The sequence below is a fragment of the Panthera pardus genome, unplaced genomic scaffold, assembly GCF_024362965.1.
Source record: "Panthera pardus isolate Hobbes unplaced genomic scaffold, ASM2436296v1 HiC_scaffold_12, whole genome shotgun sequence".
Classification (NCBI taxonomy): Eukaryota; Metazoa; Chordata; class Mammalia; order Carnivora; family Felidae; genus Panthera; species Panthera pardus.
Genome location: NW_026526677.1, coordinates 6,073,920 through 6,093,425, shown reverse-complemented (window position 1 = coordinate 6,093,425; position 19,506 = coordinate 6,073,920). Strand labels below are relative to the sequence as shown.

Here is a 19,506-nt window from a genome sequence, read left to right as displayed (position 1 = left end):
AGAATATTAATACCATAGGAAGTGAGGCTTGAGTAGTTTTAAGTGAATTTAATTGAACAGATGAAGTCAAATAGAGTCAACCTGATGTCATTGGAGATATTCTGGCTTATTTTTTCCTGGTAAGGCATTCTAATCTGAGTTTGCTAACCTGTAAAGTGAAAAGAGCAACTCATTATTTAGACAGAAGGAACCCGACCATATGCAGTAGCATACTCGTCAATGTCTCAAGATGCTGGCTAACTTTTCTTCACCCATTACTGACTGAGGCCATATTACCTAGACCGCACCAAACCCCTCTTTCTACATCTAAATTTCAGGCAATTACTCATTTGAATTTTGTAGTTTGAGCACAACTAAGAAAGAACCAGAAGATACAAGAGTTAGAAGATACTGGCAGTAAATAACAGTAGTAAATAACTGGTAGTAAATAACAGTATATAACGCAACAGTAAATAACACAAAAAGGTACTTAAGTGTTAGAAACGTTTATTTGTCAAAATATTAAAAAAAAAAAGTGGGAGGAGTGGAATAAAACAAGGCTAAATTTCAGCTAATGCTGTACCACGATCACAGGTCAGACATAAAAAAACAAAACAAACAAAACAACCCCCCTCCCCCAAAACCCCAATGGTCCTAGCAGTTTCAGAAGATTAGCTTCAATGTTAGAGTCCAGAGCTAACAGAGAAGAGTAAAAGGTCGCTTGCCACTACATGGTCATTTTAAAGGGAAAGGAGATGTTGCAGGTAGACAGGGAGAAGGGTTCAACTCCTAAGGAAAGCAAGATAAGAGGGGTTCCACTGTACAGGAAAAAGGGGATGCCAGCATAATCCTTACCTAGGGCTGCTCAGAGGCTGAGAATATAAGGAATAGAGTGAAAGGCTACAGAGACTAGTATCAGGAGGAAAGAAAAGTCAACTTAGAAGAATTAAATTAAGAAAGAAAACATAGTTGGTCACAAACTCCTTTGTTTACTGAAACATGAAGCAATGGAAACATCCCGGCAAAGGGGACCGCGCGGAGCAAGTTCTCATATATGACCGCAGCCCGAGGGTTCAGTCCGCAATTATCCTACCTGAAAGAGAGCACAACACAAGAGGCTTACACAATGCCTGGAGAGCAGCTTGGCTCCGAGCACAAGGGCCCTGGTCCCGTCCTGTATTCCAGGGGGAAAAGAACAAAGAACAAAACAAAACCAAGTCAGACTGGATCAAACTTACATCCCATGTAATTACCAAGGACTCTACTTCTAGTTATATATATAGAATTAGAAGCAATCTATCTGGCAGACTGCTGTGTTGGTGATAAAATACATCTTTTCCACTCTCTTACCATCTTTTAGGCAAGACAACCTCTGTGATACAAGGCTACTGTCACTGCAACAAAGGGCATACGTGGATATTATCCAAAACCGTAATTTAATTTTTAGGTCCAGAAAAAAGCAGAAGATGCCAAGATCTCAAATATGGCCAACTGTACTACTCTAAATTTGTTTCGTTTTACTCTTTCATAAGTAAACAAGCTTCATAAACAGCAATCACAAAGCATATCAAGGAATGGTTCATTCACCCTCCAACATACCTACATGTCATACTGTCACACATTTAGAGCCATAATTCCAGGAGTTCCCCTAATTGATCACATCTCCCTTACCAAATCAAAGGAAGAAATCCTAAAATTCCCTAATTCTCCCATTGATGATGGGAACTCCAGACACCAATGGCTGGGGGAGAAAAGAAGTTAACTCACACCAAGTTCCTCTACTTATTACAGACAAAGGGCCAAATCTTGGTCTTGATCTGTACCAACCGACTTCAAAAGTTGTGACGTTCTTGAATCAGTTCTGCTAGGGTGAGACCCAAATTCAGATCCCCAACAGTTCTGGAGTATTTCATCCTGGCAGCCTCATTAACATCAGGCTCCTGGGACTGCAACCAACTCAGGGTTATTCAGTCCATTTGAGGTTCACACCTGGAAGGTAAGTTTCTTTAAAAGTCATCACTAAAAAGAGGTTAGTTGAACAACCACTGCTTGCAGTCAAAATTCACTTTAAAATACCTTAACGATACCCTTTTAAGACCATAGTACACTAATTTAACTTTGAAACACATATGAGAAAAACAGAAGTCATCTGGTAGATGATACCACCTTTAGAGAAATATCCTGCTTCATGGCAGATCCTGCTGCATTAAAAGTAAAAATTAAGGCAAGCTACACAAAGTATAAGATTACCTACACACACATGAAGATACACCACTACACAGTGGTCTCAGGAGATCCCAGTCGTGTCATGGTCACACAGGGTATAATTCATCACAGGTTCAAACCATCATTTGCTTCTCACTACATAAAAGGGCAAATTCCTATTGCTTTATTTTCTTCTACACATATATTTACCAACAGGGTAAGTTAGGAACCCTGGAAACTCAGCGGTAACTCCATCTGACCTCTCGGGTAGGCTTCCAATTCAAGTGATGCTTGATTTCAAAGCACAAGGAAAACCATGAGAACAGAAGTTGTCGTGATGCCACTTCCACTCAGATGAAGAGATTTATCAAGCTCTAGACATTACTGCTGATTATTCTTGACATTCCAACATCTTTGGCATACCTTGTCTGAAGTAGGGGCACCACCAGTGGGATTTTATACCCGTTAGAAAATTACCTATTCTCCTAGTTCCTTATAGGTTCCTCTTGAACACAAACCAAAAACTGCTAGAAGAAATGAGAAGTGTTGGGGTTCTACACGATAGTAACACAGACTCTGCAGAAACGGGGCTTAAAGTGCCCACGCAGAAGAAGATGCTCTGGATTACCAATAAGGAAAGGACTCCATGGGACAGTGGCATCAAAACATTTTGCTTTCAAGGGTCTTAGAACTAATAAACACCTGAAATTTATAGATCTTTATTTGGCTTATAACTCTAGGATATTAGAAGAGCTTCCTCTGATAAAGGCTAATGACCTAAGTAGTAGTTTTGTTGGCAAGTGAGAAGTCTAAAGTTGTAGTTAAAATTCTCACCGTGACATTCATTCGTAACTCCTGAACCCGTGCTCTTCAGCTTAGACCACAGTGACTTTCATGGTGGAAAGAGAGTCATTTTGGAGTCAGCAAGGCCTGAGTTTGAACTCTACCTCTCAATTGTCAGATGACCTCAAAGTACTTAACCTCTCTGAGCCTTTGTTCCCTGCTCTGTAAAAGAGAAAACATCTTAAAGGCTTATTGTGTAGACTCAATAATATAATGTACAAAGAGGGGACTCAACAAATGTTCTCTTAACTACATTCTGTAACCCAGATTGCTTACGCTTGATTAAATAATATTCGCACTAACTGAGTTTGTTGTTCTCTCAGAAGGAAAAAGTTGGTTGGAGTCGTACACTAAAAAACCTCAAGAGGCCAAATGAACCTCTGGCCTAAGCTAGAGAAATATTGAAAACTACTACTATGTAATTTATACCACTTGGAGACCGTCCTGACAGCAAACAAACAGGTGGCTTTAGCCTCCTCCATGCAGCACAGGTCTCTTTCAAGGAAACAAAATAGAGTCTCTTAACCACACCCACCCCACTCTCACCTCCAGTTTTTAAAAGGCTGAGTACCGCGCTCGGTCCACATACTGCTCTCGCTCATACCGGGCCATGTCATACAGAGAATTCCGTGCAGCTGCTGAAGCCTGAGACAGCTCACTCTCTGGCCCATAACCGTAGCCCTCTCCAACTGTGGGGAGCACAGCTGCAGCACGACGCAGGGGGCTCCGGTCCCTTCCATAATAGGAGGAACTGTTGGCGGCAGCAGCAGCCATAGCAGCCGAAGTGGCGGCAGCACCTGAGTTCGGCAACAGGTGTCTGTCGTAGGGATCAACAGAAGTGGAGTTGAGGTGACCGGTCACAGCTGTGCTCTGGACTTGAGGCAGATGGGACATGGTCTGCTCCGCGTAGTTGTACGCAGAAGCCGCTGCCGCCGCTGCCACTGCCTCGTAAGAGCGGACCCGATAACGCTTATAGTAGTCGAGTGCTCCATATGCGTCGTTGTAATACATGGATTCCCCGTAGCCCATGGTGTAAGGCGTGCGCACTGCTCCATACTGTTCATTATACTGCTCGGTAAAGTCCGCCACACGGCCTGTACGATCTACTGGACACTCTTTTGACCAGTGCCCCTCTTTCCCACACCGATAGCAGCCACTCTGGTCTCCCATCCCAGGGGCAGTCCGAAGCCGGCTGGTGGACAACTGCACGTGCATTCTTTTGCCTTGAGAAAATAGATGCAAGAAGACTTATTATAACTCAATGACATTCTTTAATCCTCCCCAAAACGAAAGTAAACTAGTTGGTCTGAGACACACATACATACGCACACTCCTGCAACCCTATTTCAGCAATTCCCTCCAAAAGATGAAGTTACTTTTCAATATAGAGGACAGCTAGGAACTTTGAGTTCTCTGCGATCAGTCAATACTTTCTACTTACACCAGGCTGACCAGATTCCCTCCTACTTCTGTGTCCACAACGTTCCCTTCCTTCCCCCTCTCCCCCCAAGACAGAAACTGAGAAACTTTTCAGTTCAGCACTTTTCACTGCTAAGATTGATTATAACTGTAACGATTCAAGACCTGCCATTTCTTCCAAATCAGATAGCCAACGACACCTCAGTTATGCCACATTTGAAAAGCATCTTACCAACCTCTCACTGATTTACTCAGGGCAATACAAGGCCTGAGCATTTAACTGTAGCTTAAAAACCACAGCGATCTTCCGTCCATCTTGTTTCGTCCAGCCATTTCTGCAGATGTCACCAGAAGGCTATGTTGGGTACACAAATCATACCTGGCTCATCATCTGCTTCACCTCCAGTACCTCTAGGAGTTATAAGGCCCTCCAGATTTCAACCCCACCCCACATTTTTCAGCAAGGGTGAATCCATGCCTACCGTGAAAAAGAAAACTTGACCAAGGTGTCTCAACAGCAAAAATTAGAAAGATACTGAAACAGTTCTGGTTTCTTCGGGACAATGTGTTCCCATGTAATGGAATGACCAGCATTTCATCCTGCAGCGTAGCTTACGATCTTCACAGGGGATTATCTACTTCTTAGAAAAATGCAGCATTTACCTAAAGGTCTCTCTGGGCACCCATATAAACAAGCAACATCCATTCCTCCAGGAAATGACCAGCACCAGGAACAGCTAAGAGAAGAAACAATCTTTGCCCAGGGCTTATGTACCACCATGCCCAGGGACCCTTACTGATGAAAGCATCCAAGGTCTTTAAAAGCAGTTTGAGGAAAGGATTATTCTTGGCAGTATTTAGTGCCAAACTGCCTAAGACTTTGGAGATAAAGTCAGTTACTTCTCAAATCGTGGCCAAAAGGCAGCCACTGGAGGCAGAGAACAGGGGCTTCGCGTCACTCTTAAAGGCTGCTCGGAACAAATCCCCCCTCCACAATCAGCAAGTTGCTCTCTCTTTAACAGACCTTGTTCTGGATGCAGCTATGCGGATAGGAGGCCTCGTGCTCCACCATCCTGTTGGAAACAGCCCGATTCAGGACGGCAGCCAGAACAGTGCCATGCACTGACCCTGAGAGGGGAGCGGGTTAGTGCAGTAACATCACTTTAGTCAAACTCAGTTCCGCCCAGTGTCTAAGATTCATACCACCCCAGTTTCTAGTACTTGCCGCCTCCAAGTTAAAACCTTTTCTTTAGCACAAACAAAAGTGCTCAGGTTCTTCTTCTAGCTGCCGGCAGAGATGCAGCATCCACCATCACCACTGAGAGTCAACAGATGCCAAATGGCAGTCATTCTCCGAAAGCAGCATTTAGCCACCCATTGCTTTCAGAGATTTAAATACTCCCATTCTAATTCTGAGACGTTAGTAAGGACCCTGGGCTAACTATGTTTAGAACAGAAATACGGATTCTTTTTTGCTCCAATTTATATCCCAAACGTACAGTTCCCTATGACTTAGACTGGAAGACACAAGGTACTTGGTTTCCAAACATGCATGGTGACATGAACCTGTGTGACAGACACAAACTGCTCCAATTCTGAAGTTGGAGTAACCATGCCAATCTAAAAAGTAGCCAATTGAGAGACCTAAAAGCACATTAAAAGAATTTTTTTCTTGAGAAACAAAACTCAGTAATTTTTGCTTGATGTTTCTATTACTACACCCAGTCTTCATTCCTGTTTTATTGAGTAGAACTCATAAATTTATAAACATCTATGGCAAAATCTACCTCTGTAGTAGCTGTGAAAAGGATTCAGGTAAAATATTTTTTTAACCAGCATTGAAAGATCTGAATAGAAGTGATAGTTGTTTTTTCCACAATGTTCCAAAGGTCGTAAAACTAGGGTTTTAAGTCCCCTAAAGTCCTTATAGTTGAAAAATACTGTGCTTCTCTATTACTTTAAGGAACCAAGGCAAAGAATGTCGAAAGATTAAATTCTACCACTTTACTACACTTGGAGAAGCCAAAAACTTAAAAGATTTTCTGAGACCTCCAAAAGTCACTGAAATATGCTGCCAACGTTTCCCAGAAAACCGACCTAATAGAGGTGTTTTCTTCTGAAAACTGGAACAGAAAAGATTATTAAAATCCTGAGAGATGGGCCACTTGGGGTCCTAAACACTGAGCTCCTATCCCGTGCCTGGACCCAGAGAAGGCTGGGTGTGTAGCTGACCCACAAGGGCACTCCAGCTTAGTGCTTGTTTACATGTTGGGGGAGGAGGGGAACAAGACACCCGAACTCATGCATCATTCCCAATTCAGCTGCTTCATCATTCCCAATTCCCGTTCACTGCTACACGTGGAGAGGAAACAGGTCCTGAAAGACCCAGGTAACTGAGGTTCCGCTGTTTCCTTTCTTAAGTCCTGAACGCAGAAGCCTAAATTGGCAGCTATTAACATATAAAGGTTCAAAAGATGTTCAAAATGGCCCTCTTTTAAGAGGCCACCTTCATTAGCAGTTGACTAAAAAAAGGCTTTATCAAAAAATGTGACAAATTGGTATGTAGATTATATTTTCTTTAAAACCCTTAACATATTATCCAATGCTAAACTTTCTCTTGTCATCTGGAAAAAAAAAAAAAAAAGAGCTGGTTATAAAAATGTCTATATATATAACTCGGAGTGGAGTCCTTTCTCCAGAGAAGCCAGGCTAAGAACATGAAAACCAAATAAAGGATTTTTCTTTTCCAATAATGACGTTTTAAACAATTCATGGATCACCATTACTCAAACACCCACTTCCTAGAGTAATTAAACCTGGTTTATTAAAACACACGCTCTTCCCAAGCCAGCGCCCCCCAATTAATTGACTTCTGTACGCATACTTTTGCCCTCATCTTTTTACTCAATCGTGTATTAAAAAGGTAAGGACGTGGAGTATTACACTACTAGGATATCTTTGCAGAGTTTGTACCCGGCTTTAACTGCATTCTTTACATGTTGCTACCTGTCAAGAGAGAACCCCCCCCCCGCCCATTTTTTCCAAACACTGTCCAGTCATGTTCTTGTCTCAAGTGAAAATAATTAAGAATATTTTTAAAGCTGTCTAAAGGGCAACAGCTTTCCAAAATAATAAAAAAAACAAATAAAATAGGTAAATGAGTAAAGCGTAACTATCAAATTATAAATCAGTTTCTAACCATAATGGAAACACACTCATTGTAGCAGACGACACTCCCCTTTCATCCTATAGTGCTTTACTGTGAAAACATTTTCACATCTATTACCTCATCCTAGCCTCACTACCATCCTGTGAGGGAGGTACTGCAGGGATCATTAATTCTATTTTGTAAGTGGGGAAAACGAAGCACAGAGAGGTTAAAACACTTGGCCAAAGTCACACAACTAGTTAACGGTAGCAAGTCATCTGTGACTTTCACCCTGTACCACAGAGGTGACCTAAAGGCCAGGGCACCAGTGGCTGAGGCCAGAGCAATGTGATGCACACTCTTCGCAATCTACACTATCCGCAAACTTTCTTACCCTTTTCCGGTCAACTTTTCCTTGTCTCCCATTTCTTTTCTCACTGTTTTCTAGGTTTAGCAGAGGACACTTAAATAGTTCTCAACAAATTTTAGCGGCACTCAGAAAAAGTGGTGTTAATTTATGAACCTGGAAAGTGGCTGTAAATGTGTGGCCCAAGATGATACTGTCAACAGAAAACTTCTTGTGGAACGGCACTCTCCAACAAAACTTTCTATGATGACAGAAATGTTCTGTATTTACACTAGTTCAGTCACCACTAGCCTGCCTCATGTGACTTCTGAGTGCTTCAAATGTGTGCGGTACAACTGAGAAAATGAATTTTTAAATTTATTTAACAGCCACATGTGCCTAGTGGCTACATTAGCACAGCTGCAGAGTCTTCAGACAACCTCAAGGTATTAAGAAGAACAGATGTACCTTTACAACTGGTAAAATTAGGGGCGCCTGAGTGGCTCGGTTGGTTAAGTGCCCAACTCTTGATTTCGGTTCAGGTCATGATCTCATGGTTCGGGGGTTCAAGCCCCACATCTGGCTGACCCTGCAGAGCCTGCTTGGGATCCTCTCTCTGCCCCTCCCCCACCCACACTTGCTCACTCTCTCTCAAAAGGAATAAATAGACTTAAAAAAAAAATTACACAATACACTCTACAACACCCTTACTGGAACCTCTCAGAAGCAAGACCATCACCTCATTCAACCTAGTATTTTTTTAAAATTTCCTCTATTTTTCCATTAAATAATAGTAGGCCGAAGAGAATAGTCCAATGGCATGGTTTTTGGCCCTGCTTGTATAGTTCACAGACCGAATATATTTGAGCACTCAAAAGATACTCCCCCAAATCCAGGTTTACCATCTAGATTTTTAACAGGGATCTCTCTAGATGTCTCTGTTCCTCTTTCCTACAACAACCTATCACCCAAGGCAGTAAAGAGTACAAAATCCTAGGCATTTAAACTCCTATCAGGAAGATAAGGCTTCCTGAATATAACAAAAGAAGCAGGTAATCCACAGACTTCTATCCTCCCTTCTCACATGAGGTGCTCATTTGCCCAGGCAGAGTAAACTTCCAGCAGAACTCAGATAAATGAAGACTGTGGGATAAAGTAACCCACAGTCTGTGATTCTATACAGCTGCGGAGGAACATCTTGGCTAATACATCTGAAAAGGGGAAGTGTTTGCTTCTCCCAAGAGTAAACCGTACCTAAGAGTGGTAAACATGCAATCTATTATATCGGCCAAAATAGAACTGAAGACACCACCCTGCCAGCCACGTGGTCCTGCATTCTTATCTCTGTCTTGACCTAGACCCCACTACTCAGTTCTGCCACCCAGATCCCAGAGCAGTTCACCTTGAAACTCTGTGTTGTCAAGGCCCCTGATGGCCTCCACTGCATCCTCTGCCCGCTCCATGTGCACGAAGGCATAATCTTTCACGATGTCACATTCGATGACTGGACCATACTCCTCAAACTTGGCGCGAAGCTCTTGGTTGGTACAGGTGGGACTGATGTTGCCCACATGCAACTTGGTGGAGGCTTTGCTCTTATTCTTGCTGGCTTCCACATTGATGTTCACCCCATGCAGCTTGTAGTGGTGCAGGTTGCGTATGGCATCCTCGGCCGCCGTCTTGTCCTCTATGTGCACAAAGCCGTAGTTCTTAATGATGTCACATTCCAGCACCTTCCCATACTGCTCGAAGAGTGAGCGGATCTCCTGCTCTGTGGCCTCCCGGGGCAGATTTCCGATGAACAGCTTCACCATCCTGACAAGAGCCTGGGAGGGAAGGAACAAGATTTCCAAAAGTTGGGGGTGGAGTGGGGAATTCCAGTGCATTGCATTTGGTTTAGCCCTCCAAAGAAGTTCTTGGCACCTTCAAGATTCATATAAACGTTCACATAAACGTTCATTATTTTTTCAGTAGAGGGGAAAGGTTTGTACTTAAGGGGTAGTGTGAGATGTGACACACAAACAGGAGGTCGGGGGTCAGCATGCGTGGCATAGCCTATCATCTCCGTGAAACGAGGAGCATTTAAATAACAGGGTTGGCTGCTTTCTGTCTTAAAATACTGTTTGGGGAGGGCAGGAAAGAGCTCAAGAAAGGGACAAGAGGCATGTTATCTTGAGTGACCCCGGTAACGAGGTTTTGGAGGGAAATCTGTGCACGTCTCCTCCGGGCGGTAATACCTTCAAAGACACTCTAAGAATAAAGAGGCTTCCTTGGCCCCAATCTCGTACTCCCCCAGCGACCCAACCTCCAGTTCTTTCGCCCCAACAAAGACTAGACTCAACCCGACCCCTGCCCCGCCCCCTCCGGAGACCCGGCCCCGCCTCCTCCCGTTGTCTTCCCCGGACCTCCCGCAGCCAGAGAAACCCAAACCTTGTTCAAGCCCCGTTCGCCAGAGGCCCAGCCCGGCCCACCCCCGGGCTCCCCACAAACCCACAAGACCCACTCGCACCTCCGGGTGGCGGCGGCGGTGGCGGCGGCTCCAGCGTCAGAGAGAACCCTACAAAATGGCGACGGCCGCTCGAGCCTCGGCGCGACCGGGCCCTTTCTCGCGCGCCAGCTCACGCACGCGCGAGTGCGCTCTGCCTCCTTCCCCTCCCCCTCGCGGGAGCCGGGCGGCCAATCCCGCAGCCGCATACAAATGGCTGCCTCGGGCTAGGCTCCCAGCCGCCCTGACACGAGGGCGGGGCCAACTGGTGACGTCGCTGCGGAGCGGAAGTCAGTCCGCCCCCAGCCCCGGCTAGCCAATCAGTACCTTGGAAGCGGGGTTGGGGGAGGGTCGGAGCTCAAGCGTCAGAAGGGCTCCGGACGCAACCATTGCCTTGGTGTAATCGGAAGCCTCGGATGTCGCTAATCATCACAATGGGTCGTGCTATTGGGGGGTGGGGGCGGGTAGCTGATGACAAAGGGTTATCTCGCTGGGTCCTCTAACCTGGGGTTTCTTACCGGGCTGGCCAACCTCTTTGGTAGCTTGGGATAACATTTTAGAAACAAGGAAGCATTTTAAGCGTTTCAAGCAGACGTAGTCAATTTTTGTAGAGCTTTAGATATAACAATATAACTTAGTTTTTTTCACTGCAAACATGTTATCCACTGGTGAGGAAAGAGAACGAAAGATGGCAGAGCTGGGATAGCTCTATGAGGCATTGCTATCCAGGCTACATTTATCAGTAACGTTTTGTTTGCTCATATACATATGTCGGCTGGTTTTCTTTCTCTAGGTAGGGTATTAACTCTGATGTGTGTCCTTCACGGTCCCTGGTCCGTGGTGAACACACCAAAAGAATACTTGGTGCAGAGGCCCAGAGAAGTTCCTTGTTTGGACGGAGGGAAGGGGTGAGAAAGGGTCTCCCAAGTCCACGCCAAGCTGCTGGAGGTCTAGGCAACTGTGACTCCTCAGCACTTTCTAGCATTCAAAATTCAGCTGTAGTCCAAGGGCACCTCCTGGTGGCAAAAGAGAAGCTATTTAGGTGGATTACTCACTGTCATCCTTGAACAAAGAATAGACGTTTATAGAGATTGATGGACCCAGTTTATCTCTGAGTGGAGCATGCCAGTGAGGTTGTCAATCACCATTGTTCATTGTGGTGGCTCCAAAGAAGCTTCTCTGATACCATCAGGTACAAATTCCCCAGGGTGCTCTCCTCCTCCCCAGCTACTTTGATAAGTTTCTTTCACGGAATTCTTTTTTTGTTTCCCACACCATGTCAGAAGAGGCACTGTCCTTACAAATTTAATACAACTCATGATTTCTCCTACTGCTACTTCTCTCCTTCCCTCCTCCTCTTGGTAATTTCCAGTTTCTCTCTACACTTTTTTTTTTTTTTTTTTTTAATGCTTGTTTATTTAGAGAGAAAACACATGCTCGAGGGAGGGGCAGAGGGGGGAGAGAATCCCAAGCAGGCTCTGCACTGTCAGTGCAGAGCCTGAACCCACAAACCTGAGATCATGACCTGAGACAAAACCAAGAATCAGAAATTCAACCAACTGAGCCCCCTAGGTGCCCCAACACTCAGACTTTTTTTTTTTTTTTCAACGTTTTTTTATATTTATTTTTGGGACAGAGAGAGACAGAGCATGAATGGGGGAGGGGCAGAGAGAGAGGGAGACACAGAATCGGAAACAGGCTCCAGGCTCCGAGCCATCAGCCCAGAGCCTGACGCGGGGCTCGAACTCACGGACCGCGAGATCGTGACCTGGCTGAAGTCGGACGCTTAACCGACTGCGCCACCCAGGCGCCCCAACACTCAGACTTTTAAAACGTGTATAGGGACCTCCTCATCCATTTGTGAAATCGCTTTCACTCATCTTCACTATTAATGTTTTCTATCTTGGCTTCTTTCTCTGTGTTCCAGGCCAGATTTATTTTCAAATATAGAGTCTGAACCTGCTATTGCCCACCTTTGAGTGCTGTGTTTTGGGTTCTGTCCACCTTTCCAATTTCCCCAAATTTTCTGAGGTCACCAAAACTAATGTCTTTTTAACACATTTCACCCTTCTAAAGATTTCATTTCATTCACCATCCTTTTCTTCCCTGCGTTTTTATATTGTTCCATCTCCCTTCCCCCCCCCATCTATTTCCCTACTCTTATTTATTCTGTTTTATCTCAGTTCCCCTTCCCTCACAGGCAACGATTCTAAGGAGTTTAATGTGTATTATTTTGTGTTTTTGCGAGACATGTCTTTTTAGTGCGCATATGCTTTTTCCATGTTAAGAAATGTTTTGTTGTGGAAATTTTCAAAAAGGCATAGAGACAGGATATTATGACAAACTCCTATGGACCCTTTACCCAGCTTTGACAATTACCAACGTTCTGCTTATCTTATTTTATCTATCCTCTATACTTGTGTGTGCACGTGTGTGTGTGGGGGGGGGGGGCTGGAGTGTTTAAAAAGCAACCTGAGATGTAATGTCATTTCACCTATAAGGCCTTCACTATCTACCTCTAATTAAAACATCAGCACTATGCTAATATTATCTAATCTTTATATTAAAATTTCTCCTAGATTGTTGCAAATACGTCTTTTTGCAGTTGGTTTCTTCTAATGTGGATATAAACAAGGTCCACCCATTGCGCATTGCGTAATTGTGCAATGCATGTAATTGTGGGTAAATTGTGTAAATGTTTTATGCAACTTGTGTTGCATGGCTCATTGTTTTAATTTTTCTGCTAACCGCTCCTCCCCCCCCCCCCCCCGGGTGTTGCTGTGTGATATCTAACCACTGTGTAATATTCCCTAGTGTGCAATCATCATATTTTACCTATCCATCTCTACATGTAGGACATTTAGGTTGCCTCCAACCCCCCACCATTATAAACAAGGTTACAGTTAATACCATTATGTTAATTATGTGTGCCCTAATGGATCCCTGTGAGAATTTGGAGGGATATAAACCCGGGGTGGAATTGCTAGTTTGCTGGGTCATAGGGCATTCTTGGAACTAACTTATCTAAGTAGTACCAGGTTGTTCTCCGGAAAAATTATACCAGTCTAACCTCCCACCTGCAGCACGTGAGGGGCCCTGTATATCAACTCTGCCAATGTTGGACATTATCCAGTTTTCAAATTTTTACCAGTATAATAGGTGTAAAGTTTTTTGGGGTTCGTTCTTCTGTAAATTTCCTGTTCATATCTTTTGCTCATCTTTCTTAGTGGTAGTAATCTCCTCTTTGTTGTCGATTTGCAGGATTTTCTTGTGTGTTCTAGATATAAATCTCTTATTGGTTTCAAATATTTTCTGTCGTTCCACTAAATTATCAACGTTGTCCATGATGTCCTTCATTGAACAGAAATTCCTAATTTTTTATGGAATCTCATTTTTGTCTTAAAGTTTGTGCTTTTGAACTTTTGTATAAGATGTCCTTTTCTTCCCCCTGGAGTCACAAATATATTCCCCTACATTTTTCTCTATTAACAGTAATGTTTGTCTTTTTTACATTAGGTCTGTAGTCAATTTAAAACAGTGCCATCCAGGGGTGCCTGGCTGGCCAGTCAGTGCAGCATGAGGCCCTTGATCTCAGGGTTGTGTGAGCCCCACGTTGGGTGGAGAGATTACTTAAAAACAAAAACTTAAAAACATGTTATTTTCTAGGAAAGACATTTAAAAAGTAAAATGAAACCGTTGAAGTTCAGTTTAATACTTTTGAAACCCAATAAAGCTAAAATAGTTCAACATATAATCAATATAAAAAGTATTAATGAAATATTTTTTTTCCTCTTCCGTTTTTGAAACTGGTGAGCATTGTACTTACAGCACATCTCAATTTGGACTAGCCGCATTTCAAGTGCTGGGTAGCTACATGTGGCTCATGGCTACTGTCTTGGACAGCCCAGATCTAGAGTTCATCCTTAGAGGTGATGTTCAGTAAGATGACAAATACATTTTTCTCAATCCGTTTTTATCTGCCCATATTTCCCCGTGACTTGCGGTGCCTGCACTTACCGCATTTTTGTGCTTTAACCTGTCTTGTATCCCCCACTCTCCATTTCATTCTCTTTCTGGAGCTTTTCTTTTCTTGCACTCATATCCAAAGGGATCTCTTAAGACTTACTCCCTGACCTTATGCTGATCCTCTTCTATGTCCTGTTCTTAAGGATTCATGTCCTCAGGCAGCTTCAGCTGCCCCCTAGATGATGCTCAAACCACATCTCCATTACTTCTCCTTTCACAGTGACTGACTGCATCCTGCAAGACTGCTGTACTTAGCTGCCCTACTGACATTCACATTTCACATGTTAAAACGATCATTTCTTCATTAATTTCTCACTCCTATATACATTTCCTTCTAAAATTTCCCATTCTTGCTCTCCCTCTTAACTCCCAGGCTTGCCATGTTGGAGTGTCGAGTCTGAGGGCTCGACAGTGTATGACTTTTTCTTCCTTCATACAGTGGAGATTTTACAGTTGTACCCGAAGAACAAGAGAAGGTTGTACTGATGTATAGTCCCACGACAGATTGTTCAGTTACATTTATCCAACATGTTTACTGTAGGATAGTTCTGAATCTGCTTTTCTTACGAGAAAGGGAGAATTATTCGGTGAGCTATCTGGTCTACCAGATCTCATGTCTGGAGACCATTCTGGGGCTGTGTTGTGCCAGTCCTGGGCCTGCACACACCTGACTCTCTGTCGTGGCTGACGATGGTCAGGGGTCTACAGAGCCAGGGCCCTTGGCCAATTATGCTAAATATAGAGCTGCTTACGGGAGGGGGTGGGGGAGGGGGCATGGGTGAAACAGGTGATGAGGATTAAGGAATGCATTTGTCGTGATGAGCACTGGGTGATGTAGGGAATTGTTGAATCACTAGAGTGTATACCTGAAACTAACATAACACTGTATATTAACTATACTGGAAGTTAAAATTTTTAAAAATTACAGATAGGGCTGCTTCTCTGGAAAGATCTTCTCTGAGCCCCCAAAAGAAATGGTTGTGTATTTATGGGGAAAAAATGAAAGAACAAAGCTTTTCCCGTAGGAGGTCACCAAGGCAATACTATTGCCTGAAACTTCCAATTGCCAGCCAAAGACAAAGGAGAAAGCTACCGGGTGTTTTTTTTTTTTTTAATACTTCACCAGATCTAGAATATATTCTGTTGTATGTGTGTGTATTTACACACTTTGCATGTACCTCGTGGCTTCCCAGGGTGATGTCATCCTACGCGTCAGTGGAATCTGCCACTTAATCTGATCCCTGTCTGAACTCCCTTGATCCTCTCCATTCGGGAGGGAAGACGGGGTCCATAACCACCCCCTCTGTGCTCCACTCTCCACTGCTGGGCTGAGCAGTGGCTGAGACTTGCTTGTGGCAATTCAGTCTTTCATTTTTGAAAATAGTTGAGAGAGTCGTGAGTAAAGAAAGTTGTGCACCGGGGAATTAGTTGTTCACTGCCTTTAACATTAACAGTGCTTGTTAACATCCTGACCCATGGTGAACTTCTTTGGTCTAAAACTGAGGCTTGCCATTAATCAACCCAGCAAACTGGAGGTCATTATCACGGGGAAATGAGACCAAAGTAGGGAAGCTCTCAAGATAATGTGGTTCTTTGATGGTTTGGAGGCTGGGGGCATTGCGGAAACCTGACATACGGGAGACCAGAGCCAAAGGCAAGAACGTGGGCATAGGCAGAGGGGCTTGTGGTCGGGAAAGCAAAGACACCCAGAAGCAGTAAGACAAGCTGAGCTGTTTAATCACCTCCTTGGCCAGACTCAAGGCTGTGGTTGCCCTCGGACAACTCACACCTGGAAGCCATTGAGCGTTGCTGCAGATGGGCAGCCACTCGAGTCAGAGGACGAGTTAGGATGGGAAGGGGGAATTTCGGCACCTCTGACTCGGCCATCTGGCAATCTTGCCCCCAGGTCCTGCTTCAGCTCTGAGAGGTTCCTGGCTGGTCCCCAGGGGCAAGGAACCGAGGGGCATGCCCTAGCCGTGGTGGGAGAATGACCTGAGGCAGGGGCAGCCATTCCCCACATGGCCTATGTTGAGGGTGCAGGGCTGTCCGCACCGGAGTCAGGGTAGAGGCATAGGGCTGGGGGACAGGGAAGAAGTCAGGAGGCGGGAGTGGAATTGGGGGTTGCCTGGGTCCCACCACCAGTCTGGAATTAAATAGCAGAAGAGGAGCATTGCCCTTGGGAACACTGACTTGTCCCCCCCACCCCCCAACGGTTCCTGGTGATGGGTTGACCTTGGCAACAGACCCTAGCAGCAGGCAGTTGTCCTGACAAGAGGGTGGTCCCTGTTGACAGTCCCTGGCAGTTTCCTGAATACAGGGAAGAAGCTGGCCTGGGAGTCTCGCCCCCAACTACTTGCTCTTCTTGAAGAAGCTGAAGCGTTTTTCTCTCTCTCGTTCTCTGCCGTCCTTGCTTCGAAGCACGACAGGCCCCTCAGCCCCGACCGGTGATACCGGGGGCATGGTCATGGCCCGAGTCATGCCCCGGGCGGCACTGGGCACCGCTGGCTCTTCAGGCTCTCCGGAGGCAGAGGACGCAGTCGCAATGGCTGCATTTACCACCCGCAGCCATGAGCTCATCTCTGCCTGCGGAGGGCACGGGAAGACAGGTGGTCAGCGTCAAGGCAGCCGGGCTGAAGCTGTGGCCTGCAGACGCTGGGAAGCCGAGGAGGAGCAGGCAGGGAAGTGTTTGGACTATTTTGTCTCACTGGAGAAAATGACCCCTTTAAGACGGGGAACAGGTTTTTGGGTGGCCTTCACAAACGTCCAGGTGGCACACTGTGAGCTGTCTGCTCACGAAGAGGGAGACACTTAAGGAAAAAGAGAGGAGAGGGAAGAAAGGGGAATCTACAACTGGAAGGTTCTGAGAATGGCCCAGAGATAGAGACGCGGGGGGAGAAGGGGCAAGCTCACCTCATCCTTGGCCTGGAATAAATATTCTTTTCCATCCTGCAAGCTGTTGGGAGAAAGAGAAGCCTCAGAGCAGAGCTGAGAATCTGGACCGGCGACACCAGCGCTCGTGGAGTCCCAGTGATCACCCTGAGAGCAGGCTGGAGGGCACGTTCTGCGCATCCTGCACTTTCCCAGCGCTGTGCAAAAGCAGGCCCTTCCTGCTTGGCTGCTGAGGACCACGGTGAGCTCACCTGCATCCCAGGCTGTGCCTCCTGCACTGGCTGCTTGCTGGCAGGCAGAGGCAGGCCCCTGGAGGTCCCCGGAGGCAGGCCGCCTTCAGATTTCCCATGCACGATAATTTTTTGCTTGACATCAGCAGGCAGGCCCGCATCTTGGTGCTCCTGCGCCCTGAGTGCAACCAGACCCCCTCCCGTTCCCTCACCTACATCTCTGTCTCCAAACACCCAGCCCTGTGACTCGATTCCCTCTACTAGCTTGTGGCTCCCCTATACTTCGTATCGCCCCCAACTCCCCTCCCATCCTGAGGGCACTTTGCATTCCTACCCCAACTTGAAGACGTGTTTGCGCTTTCGGTAATCAAAGGCGACGCTGCCCTGGGCCCTGGCCAGGCTGACAGGCACTTCTCCGTGGTATGGCACTCCTGTGCTGGCTGCCTTTGCATCCTTATAAAAGCCAAGGCTCCCACGCCGCAGGACGCAGTACACGTTTTGCCATGACCTGGGAGGGATGTGGTGTAGGTGATGAGGTGAGACAGGTGACTGGTCTCTATGGGGCCTAGAACCCTAGCTTGGGTGTCCGACGGCTTCCAGTGCCATTCCTGTCTTTGGGCCCCTTATCTTTACACACTCCTGACCATCACCTGAGGCCCCTGCTCTTCTCTTGGGTCCTCTCCCTCTCCCAGAGGACCCTCCTCCTATACCATACCTCTTCCCTGTCTATTTGGAAGAGGTTCCAGGAAAGCCTCTTTTTATTTATTTTATTTTTCATGTTTATTTTTGAGAGAGAGACAGAGCGTGAGTGGGGCAGGGGCAGAGAGAGAGGGAGACACAGAATCTGAATCAGGCTCCAGCCTCTGAGCTGTCAGCACAGAGCCCGACGTGGGGCTCGAACCCACAAACCACGAGATCACGACCTGGGCCAAAGTCGGACGCTCAACCGACTGAGCCCAGGGAAGCCTCTTTAGAAGGCAGGCGCCGAGAGGCCACCGACGCTGTGCGGCCAGGGCCAGTACCTGTTGGCAGCCTTCTTGCCAAAGGCCTCCATCTCCTGTTTGCGGCATAGCATCCCTTCCATCTGCTCCTGGGCAGAGAGCTCTGGGCCTCGAGGAGGCAAGGTGGCAACCCGGGCTGGCTCCGATGACCTGCTCTGGGGCATTACGGGAGGGGCTGGGCCTCGCGTCCGGGTCTGCTTCTCCCCCCGTGGCCCGTTGGCCTCGTCCCCTGTGCCAGACCCCTGTGGGCAAAATGGACAACAGTGTCAGTGTCAAAGGACCAGATGGGAAATACCTAGCCCAAATGTCATGAAGCTTGAAGTCCAAGAGCTGGTCTTCCCGCCGCCTGTTTCCTCTGGGCCCCTGTCTTATCCTATCCCCGGGATCCCCACCGCCTGGCTCACACCCCTCTTCTTCCCTTCATCTCCCATTATTAACACCCACACCTCTGGGTGAAACTCACAGGTCCTTCTGGGAAGCTGCCTTGCTCCAGTCTCTGTTGTTCCAACAGGGGCTATGAGGACAAAAAGCTGTAAGAGGACATGCAAGATGGGGAGCTAAGATCCTGATGGGGGGGGCACAGGGCAGTGGGGGTCACCTGAGGGGACTCTGTATCTGTGCAGACTCCGTTGACGCTGGCCTGCTGTGCAGATGCTGGCGGCCGGGGGCGGGTTCTGGAACAGCAGAAGGTGAGACAGAGCGTTAAGTCCTTGGGTTGCTCAGACTCAGCCGCGTTCTCTGTCCCCAAGGGTCCCAGCTCTCACCCATCCCGGGTGGCATCGGGAGCTGTTTGGCTGTCCACCAGGTCCCCTTCAGACAGACCGGCTGTGGGCTCTGGGGCAGGGGGCTGTTTCCTCCGTTCCTCCTCCTCCCTCTTTCTTTTCCGCTCCTTCTCCTGCTCCTCCAGCTGTCAAAACATTCTGGGGTCAGAGCAT

The 19,506-nt window shown here is 46.4% G+C and overlaps 2 protein-coding genes across 10 annotated transcripts in view; both read right to left on the bottom strand.

Annotated features, from left to right (window-relative positions):
• Positions 1 to 469: 469 nt before the first annotated feature.
• On the bottom strand, positions 470 to 10,621 carry LOC109246821 (RNA-binding protein 4B). Of its 5 annotated transcripts, XR_002071461.2 has the most exons (5): positions 10,450 to 10,621; positions 9,343 to 9,766; positions 3,574 to 4,250; positions 1,807 to 1,968; positions 470 to 1,153 (listed from the first exon to the last, which is right to left on the bottom strand). XR_002071461.2 is itself a non-coding variant. In XM_019415121.2 (4 exons), exons 2-3 carry the CDS (start codon positions 9,752 to 9,754, stop codon positions 3,583 to 3,585), a joined length of 1,080 nt encoding a protein of 359 aa, XP_019270666.1. In that variant the 5' UTR covers positions 9,755 to 9,766; positions 10,450 to 10,621; the 3' UTR covers positions 470 to 1,968; positions 3,574 to 3,582. The 5 variants fall into 5 exon arrangements, 4 of the variants coding, with proteins under 4 accessions (XP_019270666.1, XP_019270667.1, XP_019270665.1 ...); XM_019415121.2 differs by having other exon boundaries at positions 470 to 1,968; XM_019415122.2 differs by lacking the exon at positions 1,807 to 1,968.
• A 5,549-nt stretch (positions 10,622 to 16,170) lies between these two features.
• SPTBN2 (spectrin beta, non-erythrocytic 2) overlaps positions 16,171 to 19,506 on the bottom strand; it is a 44,449-nt gene continuing 41,113 nt past the window's right edge. For all 5 annotated transcript variants that reach the window (XM_053899412.1, XM_019415096.2, XM_019415097.2 and 2 more), the window contains 7 exons: positions 19,336 to 19,478; positions 19,170 to 19,245; positions 19,035 to 19,085; positions 18,593 to 18,813; positions 17,905 to 18,078; positions 17,362 to 17,404; positions 16,171 to 17,034 (listed from right to left, as the gene is read on the bottom strand). In XM_053899412.1, the coding sequence (XP_053755387.1) occupies positions 16,801 to 17,034; positions 17,362 to 17,404; positions 17,905 to 18,078; positions 18,593 to 18,813; positions 19,035 to 19,085; positions 19,170 to 19,245; positions 19,336 to 19,478 (942 nt within the window). In that variant the 3' untranslated portion in view covers positions 16,171 to 16,800. The remainder of the gene's footprint in view (positions 17,035 to 17,361; positions 17,405 to 17,904; positions 18,079 to 18,592; positions 18,814 to 19,034; positions 19,086 to 19,169; positions 19,246 to 19,335; positions 19,479 to 19,506) is intronic.